General features: G+C 57.0%; 2 protein-coding genes and 1 long non-coding RNA gene across 5 annotated transcripts in view; 1 reads left to right on the top strand and 2 right to left on the bottom strand.

Moving 5' to 3' along the window:
* Positions 1 to 1,177: 1,177 nt before the first annotated feature.
* The window catches only part of CAPN5 (calpain 5), a 52,082-nt gene continuing 26,810 nt past the window's right edge, over positions 1,178 to 26,449 (bottom strand). For all 3 annotated transcript variants that reach the window (XM_040489437.1, XM_040489439.1, XM_040489438.1), the window contains exons 4-13: positions 14,653 to 14,861; positions 11,249 to 11,441; positions 10,292 to 10,485; positions 9,568 to 9,645; positions 8,536 to 8,731; positions 7,813 to 7,935; positions 6,443 to 6,639; positions 5,416 to 5,531; positions 4,709 to 4,845; positions 1,178 to 3,725 (exon numbers count right to left, since the gene is read on the bottom strand). In XM_040489437.1, coding sequence (XP_040345371.1) covers positions 3,543 to 3,725; positions 4,709 to 4,845; positions 5,416 to 5,531; positions 6,443 to 6,639; positions 7,813 to 7,935; positions 8,536 to 8,731; positions 9,568 to 9,645; positions 10,292 to 10,485; positions 11,249 to 11,441; positions 14,653 to 14,861 — 1,626 coding nt within the window. In that variant the 3' untranslated portion in view covers positions 1,178 to 3,542. The remainder of the gene's footprint in view (positions 3,726 to 4,708; positions 4,846 to 5,415; positions 5,532 to 6,442; positions 6,640 to 7,812; positions 7,936 to 8,535; positions 8,732 to 9,567; positions 9,646 to 10,291; positions 10,486 to 11,248; positions 11,442 to 14,652; positions 14,862 to 26,449) is intronic.
* LOC121039324 (uncharacterized) lies at positions 9,652 to 10,889 on the top strand. The gene is made up of 2 exons (XR_005794695.1): positions 9,652 to 10,132; positions 10,805 to 10,889. It is a non-coding gene; the product is annotated as an uncharacterized LOC121039324 (long non-coding RNA).
* OMP (olfactory marker protein) lies at positions 23,211 to 24,571 on the bottom strand. The gene has a single exon (XM_040489440.1). It carries the CDS (start codon positions 24,496 to 24,498, stop codon positions 24,007 to 24,009), a length of 492 nt encoding a protein of 163 aa, XP_040345374.1. The 5' UTR covers positions 24,499 to 24,571; the 3' UTR covers positions 23,211 to 24,006.

The following is a 26,449-nucleotide window of genomic DNA, read 5'->3' as shown; positions in this document are numbered from 1 at the left end:
TAGGGGGAACTTCAGCTTCGGCAGAGGAAGGCACTCCTTGAGATCCCCATCCTCTATCTGAGGTGTGTCGGAGGTGTGTCCGCAACTGGGGCGGGAGGCCCGAGTGCGCCACCTGCTGGGCACGGGCACCGCTGCCCTCCAGAGCGCCCCCGTCTGGAGCAGTGAAGGAAGGCAGCACCGGGATTCTGACTCCGTCTTCCTGACCCTTACAAGGTAGCCGGCTGCTAGAGGCTTGGCCAGGGGGCCCCAGCAGGAGCTGCTGCAGGTCGCCGCCCCCACTTCTGGGGGAGCACCTGCCACTGACACTTGCTACCCACCACTCCCCCAGTCAGCTCTCTTGCGGAGCCTCCCAGGCTGTCAGCCTGCAGATGGGAAAACTGAGCCCCCCCAGAGGAACACTGAGGCAGAATGCAGGCCTGATCTGCGAGGACGGGCCCAGCGTGGTATGGAGTGTAGAGGTCCGCAGTGATCTCCAGTTGACGTAACAGCAACAGTGTATTCAGCACCCACCATCATCTAGTGTAAGCGGGGCTCAGAATTCACAATGTCCTTTGCTCGCAGTCCTGTCCAGAAGCCTACAAATTGGCCTTAATTCATCTCCCCTCACTCCCCACTCCACCCCAGTCATCACTGAGCTCTGTCCACTATTTCTCCCCAGCCCCTAACCCCGACTGGAGCTGCCAGCATCTTCCTCTCAACAGCCTCCCACATCCGCCTGTGCCCCACAAACCCAGGTCCTCTTCCTGTGGCTGTCTCCCTCCCTCCATTTCCCACTTGCATCGGGGCCTCGACCTGCCCTCCCAGGTAGGCTGGAAGCTCCCAGAACTCCCACTGCCTTACCAGTCACTCGCTGGGTGGCATTTGTTAGGACTGGAGTGTTCCCATTGGCCTTCCCCGCTAGTTTGTAGACTGCCCAATGGATGGGATTGTGGCTGCTTCCCTGCATCCCCAGTGCCCGGGACAGGGCTTGGGATGAGGCCAGCTGAAGCAATGATGGGATGATCCCAATGACCTCTGCCCACAGATGCACCGGGCAGGCAGTGGGGCCCAGCCTCAGCTGTTAACTCTCAAGTCCTCCCTCACGAGCCTCTTGACCAGAGGGCAGTCACCTACCTAAGCCTGGGAATATCCCCTCCATTGTCCCTCACCCCCAGAGGGACAGACAGATACAAGAAAGTTTTCTGGGACTGTAGTAATGTTTATTCTGAGAACAGAACAGGTATCCACTCCTGACCCCACGGTAGGCCCTGAGGGGAGTAAAGCCCACATCCGGGTGGTATGGACCAGAGGCCCCGCCCAGATGCAAATGGGGACTCCGTGGGCCCCACAGGCTGAAGGGTGCATCAGGTGAGCAGAGCAATTGCTCTCCCCACCCACCCTCCAGTCCCAGCCCGGAAGAAATCTATCCTCACTCGCCCAGGGGTCAGGGAGGGACATTCGCACAGCCAGGAGCCAGCCTGGCCCACTCAGAGGGGCAGGAAGCAAGGAGAGGGCTGCCAAACCCATGTTGGGGGGGGGAAGAGGCAGTGCCCAATCCTCAGACTGAAGCCCACATAGGCCTGCCAATTGATCCTGGTTTGCCCCCTAGCCCAAGGGGGCACGGCTGAGCAAAGACCCATGTTTCCGCCCCAGAAGCCCCAGGCTGGCCCTCACGTCTCCACCCCAACTTGGGAGCCTTCACTTGAAAAAGACACTGGGAAGTGATTACATGAGTGGATATAGTGTGCACGCATACAGAGATACATAAAGGGTACGGTTTTGCCCTTGTTCAGCACTTGTTAGCGAGAGTGCTGACGAACAAGAACCATTAGCCCCACTTTGCAGAAGGGAAATCGAGGCACAGCAGGTTTCAGTGACTTGCTCCTGGTCATGTGGTCATGTCCCAGCCCCAGGTTCTCGAGGGCAAGTCCCAGCTTTTCGAGAAGGAATCCTCTTGTCCTCCTTGTTCAGTTCCTGGCCCCTCGTGCGGCCCGGGGACCAGGGCACAGGAATAGAGCTGGCCACAGAGTGAGGGGGCAAAGTCGAGAAGCCAGCACCTCCAGCCAGGACACTGCAGCAAACAGCCAGATCTGGAGCCAAACATTCGGGTGCCCAAAAGGAATTCCCAGCAAGGCCACAGGAATTCTTGTTCTTGAACCACCTGGGCTTTTTCATTTACGGTGCCCAGTCTGGAGCCAGGGAAGGGCAAAGAAGGGACCCGAAACAGGTCATGGCGCCAACGCTCACCAAGAACACGGGTGGTGCCGGCTTGCGATACGTCCAAGTAAAAAAAATACCCTCTTATTCACCCACCTGCAGGCCTCCTCTGAGAAGATGTGATTTCTCACCCCCTCCCCCAGCAGAATGAAAATAAAATCAGGGGAACCACAGGAATTGGAGCTTAAGATGAAAAAAGGGGTTCAGGCTTTCAGTTTCCCTTTAAAAACCCCTGGTTAAGATTGATTAACACTAAAGAATATAAAACATTGAGGACTAAAGGAACGTTTTGGTCCAGGCAGCAAGAGGAGGGCTGCATTTTGCAGGGAATGTTGGAAGAGGGGCCTCTGGTCAGGTGACGGATTTACCGGTCTCCTGCCAAGCCCAAGAAGTGATCTGAGCCCAGTGGGCCTGAGACTGCCACCCCAGGCCTCCTCCCAGGAAAAGCCCAGGTCTTGCAGCAGAGGGGGGCCTGAAAGCATGTGCCTCCCCTCAGGTCCCCATGCCCGCCACACCCTCCTGGCCGACCAAAGGGGGGTGTCCTCCTGACATGAAGGCAGTGGAGGCAGGAAGATGCCACCATCCCACTAGGGGCCTTCACCCAGAGGCTAGGCGTGAAATCGGAACCTGGGGTGAGGCCGCAGCCGTGTCTGGGCGTCGACCTCTGAGAGGACCCGGGCAGGGGTGAGGCCCCGGGTGGATGCCAGGTCTCCCAGAGCTGCAGGGAGGGCCCCAGCTCCAGCGGGCGTCTCATGGGCATCATTTATTCATTTGGCAAATCTCTGTTGAGTAAATAAATGAATGGGCAAGTGGGCAGGAGTAGAGAATGAATGACTGTCACTTGCACATTTTCCTAACTCCAGCCTAAGCAGAAACCCGGCAACAGCCAAGAGTCCTTTCAAGGTGGCTAGAAAACCAGGTGTAGGTGACAGAGAAAGCAAAGTCTGGGACACGGGGGCGGGTCCGGGACACAAGGGGCAAGAGTGGGGCCTGGGGACGTGAAAGGTCGTGTGTAAACAAGTGACAGGTTGGCACTCCGTCGGCAGACAGCAGAGCCTTGAGAAAACGTTTTCAACGGATAGAGTCCCTTAGCAGTGGTGACAGCTGGGGTCGGAAGAGCTACTGTAAATCTCAGGCAGGAAGACTCCTCCGTGAGAAGGGAATGCTTCGGGGTCCTTGGGACACTGAGGCCCCGAGAGGGGCAGAGGCCTCCCAAGGTCACACAGCAAGTCAGCAGAAAAGCTGGGAAAAGGCCCCCAGTGTCCTGGCTCCCAGGCTAGTCCCTGGCCTGGCTGGGGACATGCAGATGGCGGTAAAACTGTGGAGGCCAGGCAGAGGGACAGGGGTCAGACGGCCGTGAGGGACGTGCTACTAAAGACACATACAGCAACCGTGCCTGGCAGGTCGCTGGGCTGCCGGCTGCTGCGGTCCTGGAGGTGGAGGGTGTGCAGGGCCTGGAGGTCATCCGGGTCAGCCTTCAGGTGCACCTGGCCCAGGAATTCGTCCTTCAGGACTCGGTGGTTCCAGATCTGGGAGGAGACAAGGTTTGGGTGGGGGGGGGGGGGGGCATCTTTAAGAGCAGGAGTATAGGTCTGTGGGGGTGCTGGTGGCAGGGCCCTGAACCCCTTTCTTGCAGTGCAAGCCTTGGCTAAGAGGAGCCCTGCATTGCCTCTGCCTCACCGTGAACCCTGGGCAAGGCCGTCCCCTTCCGGAGCCTCAGGCTTCCTCCCATCTGTCAAACTCCTTTCCATATACAGTCTAGTCTGTTACTATTAGTTCTGCCACTGACCTTAGGTGACCTTGGACAAGTGATTTCCCCACGTTTAATACGAGGGTTGGATCAACGGCCCCTAAGAGTCCTTTCAGCCCCAACAGCTATGGGTCTGTGATTTGATCCAGTGGGGCCCAGTGTTAGGAAAACTTGGAAATCCTACAGTGGCTTCCCCAGGGTACCTGGGCATTTGTTTACTGATGGTTTCCACCCCCCCGGGGAGGCCCCGGCCTGTGCCGGGAGGACAGAGGACTTCCCACTAATGAGCCCAAAATCAACATCCACGGGCCACCTTGGCCTGAGAAGGGAAGAAAGCCCAAGTCCAGGACCGTGGCTTTCTGGCCCCTTGCTCTGGGGAAACAGCCACCCCCACTATATGCCACCTTGGTGCAACCTCTCCAGGTGGACCCACTTCCAGTGGGATTTAAGGAACAACTCCCAAGCCAAGGGGGCAAAGCCGGCAGAGATGACCACTGTCCCCAGCCAGGAGACTAACCCTACTGTGTCTCAAAATCACACCATCTAATACAACTCACCCCACAGGGGGCACCCTGGGGCACGAGGAAGGGCCGGCAAGAGAATTCCCAAGGCCATGCATACCATGTCAAGGACAGAGTGGGAACCAGAATTTAGTGTTCCTGGGTCCCCAACAAAAGCTCTGCCACCCTGGGCCCAGCCCCCATGAGTGGGAAAACATCAGGCAGGGGGCCCAGGGGAGACCCTCAGGATGGTGGGGCTCACCTGGACTGTGATGGGCTGGCCTGGCTTCTTGCGGTAGAAGATGCCTTTCACGTTGTACTCGGGTGTGGAGGTACCTTTCCGCACCGCCGATCGGACTTTGTCCCCTTCACACTTAATGATCACATAAGAGTTGGCCCCTAGAGAAATTGAGTGGGCCACGGGGTGATGATGGGGCCTGGGGCAGGACCCAGTGGGACAGAAGTCTGGGAGGTGATTCCCCTTCCCAAAGCAGAGGACAGAGTTCATATATTCAGAAGGGACAGCACAGCCTGACTCCCTTCCTAACTTCCAGAGACAGGACGGGGCAGACTGGTCATCTCTGGCCTCCATGCTGCTCCCCCTGCCCAGAGCACTTTTCTTCCCTATCCCGCCTTATCGGGCTTCATATCTTAATGCCGCCTCAGCCTGGAGAAAGGCCACCTCCTCCAGGGAGCCTTCTGTAAGCCCTGCCTCCCAGCTGTCTGTCCCTGTGTCGGACTGCCCCACCCCACGGGAAGCTGCCCCAAAGCAGGCAGCAGAGCCCGGTCCTCTCTACGCACCCAGTTTCATTCCAAGGCTGGGTCCCGAGTGGATGTTAGGAAAGGTCTGCTCATTCAGTGAGAGCAAGAGAGCTTGGGAGGCTGGTGTCTGTTGCTGAGCAGTGGGGAGGGGGCATGGGCCATCTCCTTGGGGAGGTGGGTCCCAGAGCTTTCCCCAGGCGAGCTCACCCGTCGAGGAGTCCTTGAGACCGGTAGCCCCTAGGATGTGCACCTGGGTCACCTGCTGTGGGTAGCCGCACAAGGAGCTCCAGCAGGAGTGGGGAGGCTCATCTAGGCGCAGCTCCCTGGTACAGGGCAGAGGAGGAGAGGGGTGAGGTGGTGGAGGGGGCCAGGGAGATGGAAGGTGAGGGGGTTCGAGAAGAGGGCAGGGGAGGGGAGCAGTATGTAGTCCAGACGTTGCTCATCCTGGGCAAACCACCACGGGCTTCCTGCTGCTCTCTCTCTACTGCAGGGAGCCCCGTCCTCCCGGAGAGAAAAAGCAACTTACTAAGCACCCACTGTGTGCCAAGCCCCCTGCTGGGATGTTACAGGTATTATTTGTGATCTTCCCAAAGCCCTGGGTGATCACGCCCATTTTACAGATTACGAAGCGTTGAGCTGGGCTCAACGGGAGAGGGGATTTGCCCCACAGCTGGACAGAGGTGGAGCCTGGGCCAGCAGGACCCAGGTCCCCAGAGCCCACCACACGTGCTGCCTCCCAGGTCTGCACTGTGTGCAAGGAGCACTGAATCGGGCCTGACTACCAGGGTAGGAGGACAGTGTGGGGGCTCACGGGGCCTGCACCCCAGCAGGGAGGGGATGGCTCTAGCAGTCCGCCTAGGCCAACTCGACCACTGGGGTCATGACCTTGGAAACCTCCCCCACCCCAAACCTCGATCCCCAATTCTGATCTGTAAAATGGAAAGGTCAGGCCCCCGCTTGGGGTCCAGGAAAAGCAAACGAAGAGAGCGAAAGCTTTGTAAACTGTGAAGTGCTATGCACATATGAAATACTGCCCCTTTATATAGCCGAGAGAGGCTGGGACAGAGGAGCAGGGGAAGGAGGGGAAGGACGTGGGTGCTCACGTCAGCCCAGGGAGGCTGGAGGTCTGGGCTCCACGCCTCGGGCAGACCCTCAACGTCTCCGCAGATTCCGGGTCAGCCTGCTATGGAATCCGGCCCTTCCAGCCCCGGCCCTGAGCCAACCCCCCACGCACCGGCAGTTGGAGGGCACGTCAGTGAAGACCCGGAGGAGGAACTCGCCAGTGTGGCCTGGCTCGAAGGTGGTGGGGATGATGACATAGCGGCCCTCGGGCTGGTCCGTCCGCAGGAAGACGCTGCGCGAGTTGATGTAGATGGAGCTGGCGGCCCTGTGCTGCAGACCGTGCATGCGGTACTCACGGTTCTCCTCCACCTGCGGGGAGCGGGGAGGCTGGTGCGCACGGAGCCCCCGGTCCCCCCACCTACCTCGCACATCGCGCCCTCGCTGCCGTGAGAAGAGCGACCTGATCCATTTACACGAAATGCCCAGAAAAGGCAAGTTTACAGAGACAGCAGTAGACGAGTGCTTGCCTAAGGCTCGGGGGTGGAGGGTGGCGGGGAGCCGGACGGCACTGAGCGGTGCCGGCTAAAGGGTGCGAGCTTCCCTTCTGGGGTGATGAAAACGTTCTAGAATCGACTGGTGACAGCCGCACAACCCTACAAACGTGCTAAAGGTCACTGCACACTTTAAATGAGTGAACTGCATAGTATGTGAGTTATATCTCAGTAAAGCCGTTAGGAGGAGGGGGGCAACGGGCAGCCCCCTGGTAACAGCGGCCGTGTCACTATCTGCCCACAACACAGCACGTGGCCAGGAGATGACATCACCAGCTGCCAGGACATGCCAGACAACTCCAGATACGAGTGGCATGGGAAGCTACAGCCATGTCACTTTAGGTCACGACATGCCAAAGTCACAACACCTCAGCACGCAATGGATGTACCAACCCAAGGACACAAACAAAGTGTCATGATGTGACCGAGCGCCTCAAATGCAGGGGCTCAACTCCGACCACGTGCCCAGCACGGCCACGTGATTTCCCGAGGTTCTCGGTGTCTGGCAGGCCCGTGGCATCCCGCTATGCCAAGTGCCATCACATACCAGGTGTCGCAACCCGAGGAGGGCCTCGGGTCCCAGGCCCGGGGGAGTGGCCAGCGGCAAGCCCACCTGGCTCTGCCCAAGATCCTTCCTCCCAGGGCCCAGCAAGGCCTCCACCTCAGGGGGACCCAGAGGCCTGAGGGAGGGGCCTCCCAGGGCCTGGCCCTGACCACCTTCCCATCCACCAACTAGCCAGTGGGTCTGTGGCAGGAGGAAATCAGGCTGAGGGCTTCCATGGCCACTGACCCCAGGCAGGCTGGGCCTCTGTGGGTGTTCCAAATAGGGCTCACGCCACAGCATGCCCATGGCATCGGCCATTGTGGCCAGAATGGCAGGGATGATGTCAGTGGCCAGAGTATTCTAGAGTGTTCTCCCCCACGCCAAGGTGGCCTAAAATCCAGCTCCCTCGCTCTCCTCACCCAGAGCAGGGGTCCCAGCTGGCCTCACCTTGTAGATGTCAAAGCCAATGGCCAGATTTTCACCCTTGCCATCCCGGCGGGTAGACTGTTTGGGCCGCTGCTGGATGCAGATCAGCACTTCATCTTCTGGCTTCTTGACATCAAAGATGTACTGCAGAGAAGGTCAGGGAAGACAGACACGGCAGTGAGACCGGGCCGGAGACAGGCTTGCTGGCTCCTGGAAGCTGGGCCAGAGCCGGGCCTCGGTGAGTCACAGCACCTCTCTGGGCCTCAGTCCCTCATCTGTGAGATGGGCCTACGCTCCCTACGCTGCCTGAGGGGCGGGGGGACTCTGAGATCGCGGATGCTCAGCTCTGGGTCCACACGCAGTCGGTGCCAAACGAAAGGTAAACAGTTGCCAGGGTCCTAACAAACGAGGCGCAGGGGAGAGGTCCTCCCTGAGGAAGAGCCAATCCGGCCAAGTTCCCCTGGAAGGAGAGCCCGTGTGTGTGGAAACAAGGGGTTCGAGCCTTCAGCTCAGCCTCCCTCTATATGTCCTTGTAATTCCGGACGAGCTTCCTCATCTTTACCATCTGCAGGTTGCCCAGGAGCACCCAAACACACCCACCCAACCCCCACTATGCAGACAGGTGCACAGAGGCCCACGGGGGAACAGGGATATACCCAAGGTCATGCAGGAGCCCATGCAGGGCAGTGGCGAGGGCCCCCGTGGCTGCCCAAGGGGCGGAGTAGGGGCCCTGAAAACACTCACTTGCGGGTTCTGAAAGAAGGTGTCCTTGTGATTGATGCAGCCCCCGCTGCGGTTCTTCCGGGGGTCCTCATGCCGCGTCCAGGCGCCACGCAGCCGGGCCTCCTCCCACGTCTTGTGGATGCTCAGGTAAGACGTATTGATCACACGGCACTTGATAATGTCGGTGAAGTATCGGCACACGTCCTCGAAGGTCATCCTGGGTGTGGCAGGGGGCGAGGCTGGGCAGGTCCCCCTGGCTGGCCACCCGCCTACTCACCCTGCGTGCTCTGAAGCACGACCCACACGGGAGTGAGTGTGGAGGTGGCGTCACTTGGCCCCTTCACATCTCTTCTGGCCTCAGTTTCCTGATTTGTAAAATGGGAATGAACCTAACAACAGCTGCCCACCTCACAGAGGTAGCGTGGGAATTAAGTAATGCAGTAAAAGCACGCAGTACAACTCCCGGCAGACGGGAGCCGGCAAAGACTAGCTGTGACAATCAGCAACAGTATTAAGCAAGGCTGCTGCCATCTTCCCAGCCCAACCCCAACCCACGTGCCCCCTTAGCTCCCCTCGCCTCCCTGGCCTCCCTGAACTCCCTCTTCTCAAACCTAAGCGTACTCTCTTGACTGGGCTGGGTCTCTCTCCTTGCCCACCAAGGGCTCCCCTGACCCTGGGGCCCAGCTTAGGAGGCAGCCGCTCCAAGAGGCCTCTCCTCTTCCCCAGCTGCTCTCGGCAGCTCTCGGCAATCAGGCTGCCAGCGTTACCCCTGCTTCGCGTATCCCCATCTGCCGGCATCCCGGCCTACTTGCTGAGGGCCCAACCTGCGTGCTGGAGCAGCTCAGGGTCCCCGGAGGTTGGTACTGGGGACTACGGGGATGAACGGGCCCGTTACTGCCCAACTCATTTCACAGAGAAGCAAATAGGCGTGATTTGTCCTAGGCCACAGAGCAAGTTGGTGGTGAGGCATCTGCCTCCCTCCATCTGGTGCTCCCTGCTACAGGAGGCCCCCGCCCAGCCCTGGACGCCCGCGTGGGGCACGGACACACTCACCAGAACTCCCCGTCATCCTGCACGGTCACCCCCATCTTTTCCCGCTCACTCTTGCTCACTTTCTGCCACTCCTCTGAGCTGGGAGGGAAGAGGGAGGAGTGTAAGAGGAGGGACCCCACCAGGGCCACCCTGGCAAGGGAGAGGAGGCCCGAGGCACAGCCCAGAACCAGGCCTCCATCAGTGTGGGTATAGTTGGGGGCACCCAGGGCCAGGCCCAGCCCGTCTCCAAAAAGCCTGTCTGGTAAGCGTGGGTTGCCACCATGCCAGGGGCTGGAGGTCTGAGAACAAGGCTGCAGGCTGGCGGGGGAAGGGCGGGATGACCTTCAAGGAAGGGGGCTCCTTCACCAGGGGCCTGGCTCCGGCCCTCTCCTCACCAGGGCCATGAGCCAAACACAGAGCAGTCACCCCCATTCTCACCCCTGGTGGCCTCCCTCCCTGCTTTCTTTCCCACTCATCGCCAGACTGGGTTCTCTGTCCTCTACAGGAATCAGCTTATCCCTACTTCCAGGTCTCTTCCCTGCAGAATCCACCCCCCACCCACCCCCACACACGTGCCCACTGCAAAGTAAGTCTCCCAATGTCATCCTCCTCCCATATCCTTCAAGGCCCAGCCTGGGTGTCACCTCCTCTAGGAAACCCACCTTTGTCCTTGCCCAAGCTCTCATACTGGGGCCCACCCACCTGGGGTCTGCCCTGTGCCCGCACCCCCATCCCCGGGCCTCACGTGTCACTCCAGGGCCCGTTCCATTCCCGCTCGCCCCAAGGATTACGCAGGCGGATCATGTCCAGCTTCTCCGACTTGAAGAAGGCCAGCAGGCCGTGGCCCAGGCGCACCTTGCGCACATCAGTGATGGCATATGCATGTCCCTTCACCAGGCCACATGCCAGGCGGGCCTCCATGTCTGCTGCTGTCACTGCCTGCAGGAGGACACAGTTGCCCAGAGAGGCAGGGTCTGGTCAGGCTCTAGCTGGAGGGGCAGGGATGGTGTGTGCCTACACCACTCTCTATAGGACAGGGAAGGAATGGCAGCCCCACACAAAGGGAGGCGGGTGGGCTCTGTGTGCACAAAGCCCCCATGGGGCAGCTAAAGTGGGGTGGCCCAGGAGTGCATTGGCGTTAACTGGCACAGGCTCAGTTGTACAACTGTTAAAACATTAGCTTGAAATCAACATGGTGGGAGCATTTACGCCAAAGAAATCAGCAAACGCTACAAAGCAGGGCTTTTTCTTTTTCCAGAGAGCCAGACTACGGACCCACCACTGGTGCCTGCACTGGTGCCCCAGCTCCCCCACCTGAAATAAAAGCAGTCGATGAAACAAGACAACCCTCCTGAGGCACCTGGGCCTGTGCCAGGAGCAGAGTCTCCCTCCCCTCTTCCAGTCGCCTTGTAGCGACCCTGACTAAGGGACCCTCAGATGCACAGACACCTACTGCCCCAATACAAGATGCCCGTAAAAGGGGGATGCTGGTCAAACAGCAAGGTATTTCATAGTGTAGGGGGTCAGGGCAAGGGACCTACAGCTCGTGCTGCCCAGCACCGGGGAGGGGGCTGCACGCTCCAGCTGCTCCCCTCCCCCCATGAGGCTGGACGTCCAGATTATGAGCTAGTCTGAGCAGGGGCTCTGCCTGGGACACCCCAGTAAGGGCTGATGATGGGGAGGGCTGCCTCTGTGTTCTCACCTTGATGGAGGCACTGATGAGGCCTCCTCGGCTGTGCACCTTCAACACACGCTCAAAGAGCTGGTTCCTCTTGGCCTCATCATTGGCAAAGCCACCCTCAGTCAGGTCGATGGGCTCGGAAACGCCACCTGTGAAGTCCACCAGCGCATCCGCCGTGTTGCCTCCATCCAGGGCCTGGTAACAGCCCGCCAGCCTGGGGAGCAATGTGGAAAGAATTCCCCGCTCATGCTCCCCAACCTGTCTAAAACCCTCGCCTTACAGGGGAGATCTGGGGGACTCAGAGAGGTCAAGCAAACTAAGGTCACACAGCAGGTCACGGCAGAGCCGACACTGAAATCCCTGTCTCTGGCTCCCAGGCCAGCGTTTGTCTCCCTGAACCACCCCGTTTTATCACGCAAATTCTCCTTAGCCCTAGCGGTCTGTCTCCAACACTTAACTGTCCAGAAACCGAGCAAAGTATTAAAAACTCATGTATCTTTTGAAACATCAATTATAAATAATTAATGTTATTTATAACAACGTAAAACTAGAAATCACCTAAATGTCTAACAACAGGGAATTGACTTTAAAAACTAATGCTGCTGTTAGGGACACCTGAGTGGCTCAGGTCATTGGGTGTCCAAAGTCAGCTCGGGTCACGATCTTATGATTCGTGAGTTCAAGCCCTCTCGTGAAGCTCTGTGCTGACAGCTCAGAGCCTGGAGCCTGCTTCGGATTCTGTGTCTCCCTCTCTCTCTGCTCCCCCACTGCTCGCACTCTCTCTCTCTCAAAAATAAATAAACATTAAAAAAAAAAAAAAAAACTAATGCTGCTGTGGGTGCCTGGGTGGCTCAGTCAGTTAAGCACCCGACTTCAGCTCAGGTCATGATCTCATGAGTTCGAGCCCAGCATCAGGCTCTCTGCTGTCAGTGCAGAGCCAGTTTCTGTTCCCTCTTTCTCTATGCCTCTCCCCAACTTGTGCAAGCTCTCTCTCTCAAAAATAAATAAAACATTAAAAAAAATAAAAACTAATGTTGCCTCTGTGCTCTGGGATATGAGGTAGCCATTGAAAGAAGCCTTGTAAAGGAATTCCTACAGCAGGCAAAATACTATTACTAGCTTGTTACTTTTGAAAAAACAATACAGCTGGATTTCAATGATGTTTAAAATGTATGCAATAATTTATTTAAAAAACATTAAGCATCGGGGTGTGCCTGGCTGGCTCAGGTGGAAGAGCATGTACTCTTGATCTCGGGGTTGTGAGTTCAAGCCCCGTGTTGGGTGTAGAGATTACTAAAAAAAAAAAAAAAAAAAAAAAATCACAAATAAAAATAAAAAATAAAAAACATTAAGCATCTACTATGTGCAACATCTCAGGTGCTAAGGGCCACAACTGTGGCTTCTTCTTTAAATGTTAGGGAAAGGGTTGGGGTCTTAAAGGCAGTGCTGAATGTGGATGTGAGCAGCTGAATGGGACATATAACAAAACAGATTACATAAATTGAAAATCCAGGCCCACAAAACAGCAACACAAGCTTTGGACGGTAACCTATAAACAAAAAGAGGCATCAAAGATATTAAAAGTTGCTGGTGGGGGCACCTGCATGGCTCAGTCGATTGAGCATCCAACTCCTGATTTCAGCTCAGGTCATGATCCCAGAGTCGTGGGATTGAGCCCTGTGTCGGGCTCCACACTGAGCATGGATCCTGCTTAAGATTCTCTCTTTCCCTCTCCCTCTACCCACCTCCCATTGGTTTTCGTTCTGTCTCATTCATAAATAGATAGATAGATAGATAAATAGATAGATAGATAGATACGAGTTGCTATTGGGAAGGAGCGGGGAGGTGTGGAGAGGATGCAGGGAGCGCAGGGAGGGAGACAGGAGTGGGGGCAGGGCCTTGAGGGGAGGGCAGCAAAGTTTCCTGAAGGGGGAGGAGGCCTGGTTAACTCAGGTGGCCTCAAACAGGGAAAGGGAGCAGAGGGACCCAAAAGAATATGCAGGAGTATACAGGTGACTTTTATTACCTTCTGCCTGGATTTCCATACCTTCTATATTTTACCACAATTAAAAAAAAAATTAATAAAACTGCTACCTAAATACGAGCAAGCCTACTAAGTGGCTCTCACGGATTGGGAGAGGGGTCTGCACCTAGGACCATGGAGACTCAGTGACCACCAGGGGGCGGGTTTTCCTTTCTTAGGACTGAAAATGGAATGTGTCAATGTGTTTCCTTGAGGTTTTTTGGTTTTTTTTTTAACTTTATTTATTTTGAGAGAGAGAGAAAGAGACAGAGAAAGTGCATGAGTGGGGAGGAGCAGAGAGAGAGAAGGAGACAGAGAACCCCAAGCAGGCTCCACTCGGTCAGTGCAGAGCCCAACATGGGACTCAATCTCACGAACTGTGAGATCAAGACCTGAGCCGAGATCAAGAATCAACACTCAACTGGGGCGCCTGGGTGGCGCAGTCGGTTAAGCGTCCGACTTCGACTCAGGTCACGATCTCGCGGTCCGTGGGTTCGTGCCCCGCGTCGGGCTCTGGGCTGATGGCTCAGAGCCTGGAGCCTGCTTCCGGTTCTGTCTCCCTCTCTCTCTGCCCCTCCCCCGTTCATGCTCTGTCTCTCTCTGTCTCAAAAAATAAATAAACGTTAAAAAAAAAAAAAATTTTAAAAAGAATCAACACTCAACTGACTGAGCCACCCAGGCACCCCTTAAGTTTGTTTTTGATGTTGGGAGCTGTTGTTTTTCCTTTTTCCTTTACACACACACACACACACACACACACACACACACACACACGCACAGTCCAAGGAGACCAACCAATGGGCCTGGGAGGAGGAACCAGGGAAGGATTCTCAACAGGGCTGGTGGGCTGGTCTCTGACCCCATTGGCCCTCCTGCTCCAGGCCTGCAGGGGCCTGAGCAGGTCTCTCTGCCCCAAAGCCCTCCAAAGCTCAGCAAACCTCTGCTTGTGCCCTTGCTGGGGACCCAGGGCCTGGCACAGAACAGGAGGAGGGGTCAGTGGAGACAGAATGGATGGACAATCAGTCAGGAAGACGGATGAGTGGACGAAGGGGAGCCCAGCCGGCGGGGAGGGCCCACCCACCACGACCAGCCCTGGCTCTGAGATATCACATCCTCGGCAAGGCTGCCAGGGAGGGCTGGGTGGCTTGCATCTTGGGGGAAAAACCACCGACCCGAATGTGAGCCCTGGCTCTGCCCTCTCAGCTAGAACAAGAAGGAACCATTCCTCCCTTTGTGGGTTGGTTTTTGGGGACTGGACACCAGGTCCCAGACCTTCATCTGCCACAGAGTAGGCTCCGCTGGCTGTGCCCTGGGCTCCCCGGCTAGAGCAGCACCCAGGTGGAGCCCACAAGGTGAGCCGCCCCAGCCTGGCCACCTGCCCACCGACCCTACCAGCACCTACTTGGCATAGGCCTTCTCCACCAGGGCGCACCAGAACTCGCTGCGGGAGTTGGAGTGGCAGTAGATGAGCTGGTTGTTGACCGTGGGCAGTCGATCATCAATGACCACGTCCACCCACTCCCCAAAGCGCCAGAAGTGAAAGTGGAAGATGCCCGCGTAGGCACTGGGTTTCTCAGGGTCCCACTCCTGCTCCTTCCAGTCTGGGATGACCTGGATGGGGAGGAGGACAGGACAAGAACGCAGTGACGGTCATATCTGGCTTCCTGAGGAAATGGGGGTCCATGCCTCGAGGGAGTCAAAATAGAAAGGAATACTGGGTTCAGGTCTCATCTCTGCCACGAACCAGTGTGGGACTTGGGCGAACCCTTCTCCTCTCTGGGCCTCAGCTTCCCTTTTCTACAGTGGTTGGAGGCTGTCACTCTGGGCTTCCCCTTCCCTTCCTCGGGGCTCCCTGTGCACCCTCCAGCACTCAGAAATCTATTACACCAATTCCGGTTCCTATCTGGTGAAGGGTGCCACCACCGCCCCGTCCAGCACCGGCCAGAAGCAGGCGGCCACATCGGCCTCCTCCCGTTCCCTCTTTCGGGCCAGTGAGGCCACTCGGAGCTCCTACATTCCGCTAAACTCCTTCTCCTCTCTGTCCCCAGCACCACGCTGGCCCAGACCCCATCTCCTCGTCCCAGAACACTATAACCTGTGGCATCAACAACCACCTGTGCCCTCACCCTACACAGCAGCACAGTAATCTTTCTGATCACGTCGCCTTTCTAGGAGGTGAGCTCCAAACCCTTAATGTGCGCTGCCCCACCCCCAGCTCCAAGGCTGGCTTTTCTAACCCCTTACCCACCCCCACCCCTGTTTTCTCCTGCTCCAGGCTCTTCCTCTGCTCAGAAACTTCGCACCTGCTCTTCCTTCTCTTCTTCACCCAGCTGATCTCACTTGCCCTTTAGGGTCCACCTCCTCTTCCAGGAAGCTCTCCTTGACTCTTCAGACTATAGGCCAGGACCCCTGTCAGTCCATTTCATGGCCCCTGGCACTTCTTCTCAGAGACCATTACCACAATTATAATTAAACAACTGTGTGACACTGTGTTCAATTCTGTTACTCGCACTGAAATGTTAGCTCTCTAAAAGCATGGGATGCATCAGGTTTTGTCACTGGTACATGCCCAGCACATACACGGTCCAGGACCTGGCCCAGACATAATACTTAATACATACGTGTCAACCAAGTGAAAAAGTTCGTAGGCATTGAGTGGGTCTCTGACAATAGTATTTATGGAACATCTCGGACATGCCAGGTGCCGTGCCCAGGACTGCCATGGCTTATCCCAGTTTAATCTGCAGGATAACCCTGTGCAGAGATTACTATCAACCATCCCTCCTTTACAGCTAAGAAAACTAAAGCTCAGAGAGGGCAAGTAACTTGGCCAGGGTCACACAGCTAGAAAACACACATTCTCTGGAGTCAGGCAGACTGTGTTGGACAGGTTCAGACCTGTGACCTGTGGACCGCTCTGCACTGGGTCTGTGCTGACACCGAGGACCCGGACACATCAGACATGGTCCCTGCCCTCAGGAGGCTCTTAGTCTGGTGGGAGAGGCAAATGCTGAGGCTGACAGGGGGAGCATGGGGGAGCATGGACAGAAGGGAAAGGTGGGCCCGACCCTGCAGGGCCAGAAGCTGCTTCCCAGCAGGTGTCTTGACAGCTGGCTGTGGGCATCCCCCAAGCAGACGCGGCACATCTGGGCAGCGGGAGGTGGGCACAGGAGGGAAAGCCTGTCACCCTCAAGCCAGGCTGACTTGTCGGCCCTTCCCAGCCTGGGACCAAGTGGGGCTGAACCCATTGCGACCAGAGGCAGCCCCTTCTGGAAGAAAACCACCCTCAGGCATGGGGGTGGGCACCCAGGCATCCAGGCTGAGGACCCAGAGATGCCGCAGACGGCCGTAAATCCCAAGGCCCAGACCAGATTCTTCTGCCAAAAGCCACTCTCCAACCCCCACGCTCATTAAGAAGGCTTTTGTTTACAAACTTCTTACCATCCACAAGGATGTTGGCGAAGACAAATGGTCCCTTGCGAGACACTGGAGACCAAGAAAATGAAAATGCCAACCACAGTGAGAGGCGCACTGCCATCCACGGAGCCCGGCCCGGTGCCAGGCACACCTTTCTCTCTGTTGCCCCTGACCTTTATCGCTACCTTTTGAGGCAATACTATGGGAAGTTGCTGGCACAATGTTGCCCGTGGGCACTGGTGAGGGAGGCAGGACTCACACTCAGGGTTTCAGGGCCCTCTACAGTGTCTGCAACCCAGAAAAGGCTCTATCCTGGCTGCTCCATTTTCAGTCAATTCTGTGTCCTTTCTGAAACCTCCTAGGCCAGCCTCTGCCCCAGCCCCCTGGCTCTCTCTCCCACTTTGCGCTCAGGACAGAAAGCTGTATCAAAAACGGGGCACCTGCAGGATGGGTTATCATCCCCACTGCACAGACGGGAAGGCTGAGGAATGAGGAGCTGCCCGAGGGCACAGAGGTATGGGGAATCTGAAGCTGAGCACGCCGGCCTGGCCAGTGCACCCTCCTCCACTCCTCCCTGCTCTGAAAGCTCTGGACTGTGTGGGGCCCAGGGAGGGAGGAAGAGGAGCCCTCACAGGGCGCTGGGAGGTACTTCTGGGGATGCAGGGGGATCATTAGCCAAACCCAGGGCTTGGCTCTGGGTCCTCTGGGGCTCCGGAAGCAGCTAATGAGGCTCTAAGGCCTGCAGATCCTGAGTTAGGGATCCCTGTGGGCCTCAATTTCCCCTCCTACGTCATGGCCAGTGGGCCCAGCATGGCCAGCTTCTTACCCCCACAACCCCTCTGCTGCCAGCAGGGTACTGAGTGAGAGGGAGGAGACTGTCCAGGAAGGTGTGCTCTCACGGGCACACAAACCCTCGCACACCACATCCAGTCATCCCAGGAATCGAGGAAGCAAGCAAAACCCTGGGGCCACATCAAAGGATTCAGGAACCAACCTAAAGAGGCTCCCACTGGCCAAAGAGGGGCCAATCTCAGCTTCGGTAAGGATGATTACTGCAACGGATGAAAACACATCAAATACGTTCCTATCTATGAGACCACAGCGATACTTACAAATAATTAGTCACTATTGGAGAACAGCTGGGAAATAGACTCATTTTTTTTTTTTTTAACAACTGGAAAATTAAGGGCAAGAATCAGGATTTATCCCGCCTTTTCTATACAGACTGTACCACAGGGTAACCAACAGAGGAAGGGAGGTGTATATCTGGAGGTGAGTTGCAGCTACGAAATGAGGACGAAATTAGAATATTAGACTCCTACTATTTTACCACCGACAAATAATGGATTTAGCAATAGTCGTTGGTGGCTTCTCCTACCACAAAAAACAGAGACAACTAGATATCTCGGGCCCTGGGAGAGAAGCACACAATGTCTCCTATGAAGCAGTCATGCCAAAAAACTTGGACCTGACCCCTATCGAGCCTCTAGGGGTCAGTCCTAGCTTGCGGGAAATGTATGGCACAGAGAACACGTTAAACACTGCCACAAAAACAAAGGCAGCAAAATCTAGATAGCTGGAAACTCGACAGGCCAGGTGGCTTCAGCAAAGAAATCTCAAGGAAAACAATAAAAGATGAAGGGAAACAAACCACTGGAGTCGCGGACCTTCGTTTGGATCTGATTCCAGCAAAGCTTAAAACATATACACGTTTATGGCAGAAATTGGAAACCAAAACACTTACTGGGTATTTGACGCTATGAAGGAAGTATCGTAAAATGATTTGAGTTGTGTTAGAGGATTATGGTTACAGAGCTTTGTTTTTTTTTGTTTGTTTTTGTTTTTGAGGACTCCTGATCATTCAGAGATGCATCCAGAAATATTTACAGATGAAATGGGAAGCTGCCTGGAGGGCGTGGGAGGGAATAAGAGGAAACAAGACCGACTGCCAGCTGACAATTGTTGAGGCCGAGGGATGGGTACGAGGGAGCACATGAAGACATCTCTCGCCTCCCAAGTGAAATGCCCCATCTCCACGGCCACCAGCTCCTCAGCCTGGCATCCACAGCCCTGGGGCTCCGCTGACTCTCAGGCTCGTGCTGAACACTTGCCTCCTTCCCTCGGGCCCCATGGAAATCTACACACATGCTGCTTCAGGCCACCTCGGCTCTGCTCATGTGGCTCCCGCTGGCAGTACTGTCCCAATCCTTGTCCCTCAGGGGATAGCTCAGCAGCAGCTTGCAGGGGTCTCCAGGCCTGGTGCTCCCGCACGCTCTTTCCCTGATCCTGGGAAGGGAGCTTCTGGAGGGCAAAGCTGAGCTCCATTCACACCCAGATCCCCCCCACCCACCCAGCACCCCACCCAGCATAGGGCCTGGCCCAGCTCCACAGCCGGCCAAGTCTTTCCGGAAGGAAAGTCTCCAAGTGCCAGCCACAGCACAGCCCTGACCGGCTGGTGACCTTGTACCCACTAAGGACACACTGCCAATCACGGTGCACGGCAAAGACTTAGGTTCCGACTAGGCCACCGCTCTGAGCCTCAGTGTAGGCATCTGCCTACCCTACTCCAGGGCTGATGTGAAAAACAAAATGGGGGCGCCTGGGTGGCTCAGTCGGTTAAGGGTCCGACTTCAGCTTGGGTCATGATCTCACGGTTCATGAGTTAGAGCCCCGCGTCGGGCTCTGTGCTGACAGCTCGGAGCCTGGAGCCTGCTTCCGATTCTGTGTCTCCCTCTCTCTCTGCCCCTCCCCCGCTCACGCTCTGTCTCTCTCAAAAATAAACACACATTAAAAAAATTAAAAACAAAAAGAAAGAAAAGCAAACCAAAATGGACAGTGGCCTCAGAGGTGCTGCCTTAACCGTGGAGGGCTGTGCACATGTGAGGGGTCATCCCCGCTGGGGTATGTGGGACAAGCGCGTGCACTCACACAACAATCTGCAAACCTTGGGACTGGCACGGACCTCAGGTACCTGGTCAAGCCTCCCAAGAGGGGAAACATCAGCAGCAGCCCCCTGTGCAGATGGGAAAAGAGAGGCCTGAGGGGTCAGGGCACTTACTTGGGCTGACCCAGCAGCAAGGAAAGGACTGTGTGGGATTTGTAGGCCCCCTGGCACCACTACAAAATCAGCCCAGAAACCTCAGGCGACGGGTGTGCCACAGCACCCCCTGATGCCCTGGTGCCTGGAGCACTCCAGGCTCAAATCCTCCTGGGACTGAGCCATGGGACACGCAGGTGTGAGTGTGCAAGTGCATGACAGTCAGTGTATGGGGGTGCACACAGCATGCATGTGTGTGAGCACCAGTGTGTGTGTGTGTGTGTGTGTGTGTGTGTGTGTGTGTGTGAGAGAGAGAGAGAGAGAGAGAGAGAGAGTGACCAGGGCGGGGGGCGGGCGGGCGCGCCCCCCCACAGGGAAGGAGCTTTTCACAGATTTCTGCCTGCGACCCCAGAGGGCTAACTGGGAGCATTTCTGTAAAAGGCCAGCAGGGCTGCAGGCTGTCAGGCTACAGTGGGGCTTCCTGTGTTACCCGAGTCAGGTGAGGGGAGTCCCCAAACCAGAAGGTTCCTGGTTCCTCAGTTCGCAGCTTCTGATTCCAAGAGTCTCAAATTCCCGAGTTTCAGATGCCATGACCGGACGAGGCCAGGAAGTTTGCCCTCCTCCCCCCCACACCCTTCGGAGAGCAGAGCCGCGTCGTTCGCCAGCTGGAAAGCAGGAGGTGATGCACCTGCAGGGGCCCAGGGTTTCCTGTTCACAGGGCACAGCCAGACACTCAGCTGCCCTCAGAGACCTGCGTGGGACCCCAGCCTTGAGGCAGCCCCCCCCACCCCTGCTGGGCTCCCTGCTACATTGTGAGGGCTAAAGATCCCCTCAACTGTGCCCATCCTGAGCCTGGTGACAGTGTCGGAGAAGAATCCACACCCTCCTGTCCACTCTCCAACCAGAGCCAGGCCTGGCCCCTGCCCATCCCTCCCCACACTGTCTGCTCCCAGAAGCACTGGGCTGCTGTGTTACATCAGTTACATCAGTTACAACTCCCTTCACCTCTCTGAACTCTGTGCTCCTCCTCTGTACACAGGTTGTCCTGAACTCCTCTCAGAATAACTGAAAAGTGAGACCATGTGTCTACAGTGACTGGGAGAGTAACAATGAGCAAACGGAGAGAGGGCGTCGTGTACCAGCTCATGAGGGGCTCTGAGTGCTTTACTAACTCATTTAAGCTTCATACGGGCCCTACAAGGAGGCACCGTCATTAACTCCTGCCAACAGACGAGGAAACAGGCTCAGAGAGGCTGCCCAGGGTCACAGGTGGTCAGTGGCAGGCCCCTCGCCACCGCACACACTGCCTGGCGGGGGCGGGGGGGTGGCGAAGGTCAGGAAACGGCAAGTGTCTTCACTCTGTGTTCTTGTGGGTTCCATGGAAAATGGGTCCTCATTTCCCGTCCACTGCACTCCTCCTGACCCAGTCTTGTCTCTGCCGGGGAGGAGAATAGGGGTGGAAGGACTGGGTTCCGTTGCCCCCACCCCTTCCAGAGGCATCTTTGGGAGTGGATGGAGGCTGTGGCTGGAAGGGCAGGGCTTGGGGAAGAGAAACAAGGTGGCCACAGCTGACCCGGGGAGGGCTCCAGGGTGCAGGGTGGGGATGTGAGACCTGGCTGCGGGGAGCATTTCAAAGTGAAGGTCATTCCCCAGCAAAACACCAAGTGTGGCCCCTGAAGCAGGACCTGACCGTGGTCACTGGGAAGAAGCTGGCCTTGCCAGGGCCTGGGCCCTCAGGAGGGGTGGGGGCACCGTCCCCGCCCCTTCCAGGGGGCCACAAAGTCTGGTGCACACATGTACCCCTCCTTTGGCCCCTCCATACCTTCTGTGACTTTGGGCAAGTGACCTCATCCTCTGGGCCTCTTTGTCTCTGCCCCAAAACGAGTGAGCTCCAGACAGATGACAAGGGGACAGAGTCCTAATGAAGGGTCAAGTGGGGCACTAAGGTGGTGTCTTATCTGGTCATCAGGGCAGGGGCTGCCCGATGGACTTGTATTAAATGGATGACAGAGGCTCAGTGAAACCCAAGCCTAGGTCTCACCACCCCCCCCCGCCACTCCCTGTCCCATCCGCCCCCTGCCCAGCCACCCTACAAGGGAGGGAGATTGTGCGTGGCTTGGTGCATTCCCACCCATCCCCTTTGGGCCCCACCTGCTGAGGACCAGATGCCGCCTCCCTGGGGCCCCAGCATGGCTCTCTCCACGTCCCATACAGAAGCTGGTCTGGGGGCCTCTGGAGAAAAAACTCTCAGGGGTGTTGGTACCTGGTTGGGTGTCGGGAGATCTGTTTCCAAACTCCATCCTGATGTCTGACCTTGGCCCAGTCACTTAACTGCTCTAGGTCTCATCTCTGAAAGCCGCAAGGCGGGTATGGGAATGTGGGAGAAGGCCCCGGAGGGGCGCTCAGGGCTAGGAAGGGACTGAAGAGGGCTGTCAGAGCTCCTGAAGCGGTGGGGGTGGCTCGCGGTGAGAGACTGCACACCGCGAGGCAGGGGAATAGAGGCTTTATTGGGGACACGCAGCGCATGGGGTGGATACGGTAGGGCAGAGTGGGGGTACAGGTAGTCTGCACCATGAGGGTCCCCAGAGCAGCAAAAAGGCAAAGGGCAGCGCCATCTCCAGGGGTCTGGACTCCCCTAGTTGTCAGCAGAGAAGGCAGGCAGGCATTGCTGGGACTTCAGGCCCCAGAGCTGAAAGTCAGAAACGACCACAGCCAATTCCCACCTAAAGAATCCCAAGGGACGCGTGGGTGGCTCAGTCATGAAGCGTCCGATTTCGGCTCAGGTCACGATCTCACGGTTCACGGGCTCTAGCCCTGCGTCGGGCTCTGTGCTGACAGTGCAGAGCCTGCTTGGGATTCTCTCTCTCCCTCTCTCTCTCTGCCCCTCCCACACTTGTGTACTCTTTCCCTCTCAAAATAAATAAAACTTAAGAAAAAAAAAAAAAAAGAATCCCAACTCCAATACCTGCTCCTCTTTGCACATTTCCAGAGTGGGGGCTCGCCCTCCCAGCAGCCCCAGCCACTGGGATGGCTCTCAACCTTTATCTCTCAGGGTGTCTGTTCACAGGGTCCTGCAGCCCTCGATGGCTCTGCTTCGTGAGGAAAATGGGCCTGTTTCTGACAAGAACAAACCAGGGCTGGCCTGGAGACAGGGTGTTGGGGTCACTTCCTGAGGTGCCAGCCAGGCCTGCCCCTCCCTCAAAGAAGGCTCACTGGGCCTGTGCCTTCCCTGCCTGGGAACCTGGAAGAAACCTGACATCCCAGCAAAGAATCTACTGTCTCCTGCTCCAGAGCTCCCAGCTATCTAGCTTCCCCAGGCAGAGGGAGACCCCTTCACTATACTGTTCCCCACTTCATTGTATGAACCTCACAGGCTCTCAGCTCAGGGGGTCCCCCTCCCCAAGGCCATCTTGGCCAAGCCCCTGCTAAGGGCCACCCGCAAACCAGCTGGGCAACTACATAATAGATCATCTAAAATCAGACTTGCACACAGAGCAGGTACAGACTCTAGAATATAGCCTTATGAATATAGCGTGCTCTCTCTCAATATATATGCACAAGTACAGATAGAGACATCCCTCTGTAACATGTTATATGTCCTCTCCCTGTCACTTCTCCCTCCTGAAGTCGTTCTCCAAAGAGCAAGAGTTGGCAAGCATAGCTGCTAGCCTGCCAGTCACTCCCCACTGCCCAAATCAAGCCCCGCAGCAACCCTGCCTGAAGTCCCGAGGCCCCTGGGGCGTCATGGGACCACACCAGGCCCGGGCCAGGAGTAAGTGCCTTCCTGGGTCCTCAGGCTGAGTGTTCACCTCTGGACTTCTGTCGCCAGGAGGGTACCAAATGCCCCTGTGTGGATTCCCCAAGGAGGCCGCTCTGTCGTCAGTCTCCCCATCTCCCATCTCCAGAGGAAGTCCGATGGCAGGGAACTTGGATTTCTCTTTCTGCGTGTCTATGTCTGCCTCTCTCGGTCTCTTTGAGTCTCTGTCCGGACAGCGAAGCAGAGAGAAAATAAATGCGCTCGGCCCCCTCCGTCTGCCCACACAAGGTCAACCAGGCTTCGTGGTCTACAGCAGAAGCAGCAGCCACCGGTCCAGCTTCTAGACTACAAGTCCTTTGCGTCTTCCTCCCGTGAGCAGGAGCGCCAGCACCATGCAGAGGAGAGGAGGAAGGACACAGGCTCAGGGGGTCCCGGGCGAGCTGAGTACAGGCCAGCAGCTAGAAGAACGTCCTCAAACACACACCTCGGGGCAGGGGGCACGGGCAGGGCTGGCACGGGGAGGGGGCAGCAGCGAGCAGCTGCCGTCAGAGCTGGTTAAAGACCACGGAGGCCTTGAGGTTGGCGGGTTCCAGGCCCTCGCTGAAGGCGATGAGGAAGTACATGACCTTGCGGATCTTGGCCAGGTCCGACAGGCGCTCCCCGAACTCCAGGGCATCGGCCTCATTCCAATCCATGGTGTCCGAGTCCTCCTTGTGCCAGAAGATGGCAGCAGGGTCCAGCAGCTGGCGTGTCATGAGGTTGGTGAGGTCGGGCGTCCAGTTCTGGGAGGTACCCGTGATAGTGACCTTGCCCGGCTTGTCCAGCACGACGTCCCAGCGCTCAAACTGCAGCCTCTGCTGCTGGATGAAGTCAAGGCGGTACACAGACTCGGCCGGCCGCAGCAGCTTCTCGCCATCCTGGCGCTTCTCCCCGCGCTGCTTCAGGCTCTCCACGCGCAGCCGCATCTGCCTGGTCAGGTTGTGGTCCAGGACCAGGGGCATGTTGAGCTGCAGTGGCTTGGGCCCGTCCTCCGCCATGCCCAGCTGCTGCTGTTCCTCCGCCGTCTGGGAGCCCGGTGTGCCGGGGCCTCGCTGCCAGGGCGAGAGGCCACCAAAGACGCCCCACCTACCCTTCCGCCCTCCCCCGTCCCCTCCCCTCTTGGCCACTGGCCCTTCCCGGCCCTGCCCAACCCTCAAAATGGGGGTGGGAGTCCCCAAACGCCTCCTCTCTACGCCTCGAAGAGGCCGTAACACAGGCACTGCAGGCAGGCGGGAGGCGGCAGGGCTCCTTGGGGACCAGACTGCTGATGTCACTTGCTGTGGTAACCGCCCGACTACCTGACTCCCAGGGAAGGGCTGGGAGCGCTCATTTGTGAAGGAGGGAGGCTGCGTGGGGCAGAAAGAAGGGGCGGGAGGTGGGGAGCAGCCGCTCGCTGTAAGGAGAGAGGCTTTACTGGGGACACCCTGGCAGGAGGGTAGGGGGGAGCAAGGAAGGAGAGGCCTACTGATTTGAGATGTAAAGTCACCCTAGACAAACCCTGTAGCCACTCTGACCCAGAGTCACCCTCACCACTCCACACTCAACCCCCAAGGCCTTCGATCCCACTCCCAGGGTCCCTGAGAACCCTCCCCCCAGCCCCACTACCAGGACTGGCCTGGCCACCACCATCTCTGACCTAAACCCTTGTTCCCAAACTTCAGAGGTCATCAGAATCAGCTGCAGGACTGAAACACGATTGCTGGGCTCCAGCCCCAGCGCTTCTGACTTAACTGGGCGGACAAGGCCTAGGAATCTGCACTTCGACCAGCCTCCCGGGTGATGCTGATGTGGCCGGTCCAGGGACGGTGCTTGGAGAATCACTGACCCACGTGATTCCTGCCTGCCGGCCCTGCCTCCACGCTGCACCCCACGGCAGCCCCACGCCCAGGTCTCCTCCCACTAGAATCCCACCACTTATTCCACCTATATCAAGCCTCAGTCTCCCCCGGGGGACTTGAGGCCAAGGAAGAATCTGACAAACGTCCTTATCTCCAGTGCCTGAGGTGGAATCAGTTCAGCTATTACGTTCCGGTCAATGGAAGAAGTGGAATACGTGAGTGCATCTGGGAGCGGGGTAGGGGAGAGGGGAAGGTGCCATGACATGCCACACACAGAAAAGAGGACAGAGGCACAGGCCAAAGTGTTAAGAGCTGAAAACGATCAGAAGGGTCTAGTGGACCACAAGCACAGACCACTGCTAGATGGAGGCTAAATCAGCCAGTGGGATCTTGGGCTACATGAACAAGAGTGTCACCAAGGTCACCAAGGGAGACAGAGCATCTGGTCCTGTTAAGATAACACCTCGAGCCGTGAGGTCAGCTCTGGGGGTCGCTGGTGGCAATTCCCCGAGGGTATTCGAGAGAATGCAAGAAGTCAAACTGCCTGACCCTCAAAGAATCTTTCTAGCTGCAGGGAGCAACACGGCTGAGGAATTACTGTTAAATTAAGCCAGCACCCAGAACAGAGCATGCCACACAGGAGGTCCTGGGAAAATGCTTGTTGAATGAATAATGAATAAATAACACTGATAAGAGAACCGATGTGTTAGGGGCCAAGGTCGACCAGAGGAAGACATCTGCGTAGATGGGAAAGAACGGAGTCATGACTGAAGCCAAAAATGAGGTTTGGGGGCAGGTGTGTGTCAAAGTGCAGGATGAGGGAGATGCCTGGAAGGTGAGGGCGGCTGAGGGTGAAGGCTGATGGGGATACAGACAGGATCTGAGGCTGGGATGGTGAGGGCGGGGTGCCAGCCGCACAGGCAGAGGAATCCCTGGGACACAGCAGTATTTGGGGTGGAAAAGGCTGGGGAATTGGTGGTGCCGAGCCCTCGGTGCCTGGGTGGCAGCTGGGTCGCTGTGGAGCGTAGGGAGCAAATGGCATAAGCCTGGAGGGGTTTACGAGTGGAGGGTGCGGTCTGGAAGCAGCACTGAGGAAAGAGAGGATGCCAGC

The sequence above is a fragment of the Herpailurus yagouaroundi genome, unplaced genomic scaffold, assembly GCF_014898765.1.
Source record: "Herpailurus yagouaroundi ecotype Mexico unplaced genomic scaffold, PumYag 180, whole genome shotgun sequence".
NCBI classification, from domain to species: domain Eukaryota; kingdom Metazoa; phylum Chordata; class Mammalia; order Carnivora; family Felidae; genus Herpailurus; species Herpailurus yagouaroundi.
The sequence above is the reverse complement of the archived record's forward strand: the minus strand, read 5'-3'. Positions and strand labels throughout refer to the sequence as shown.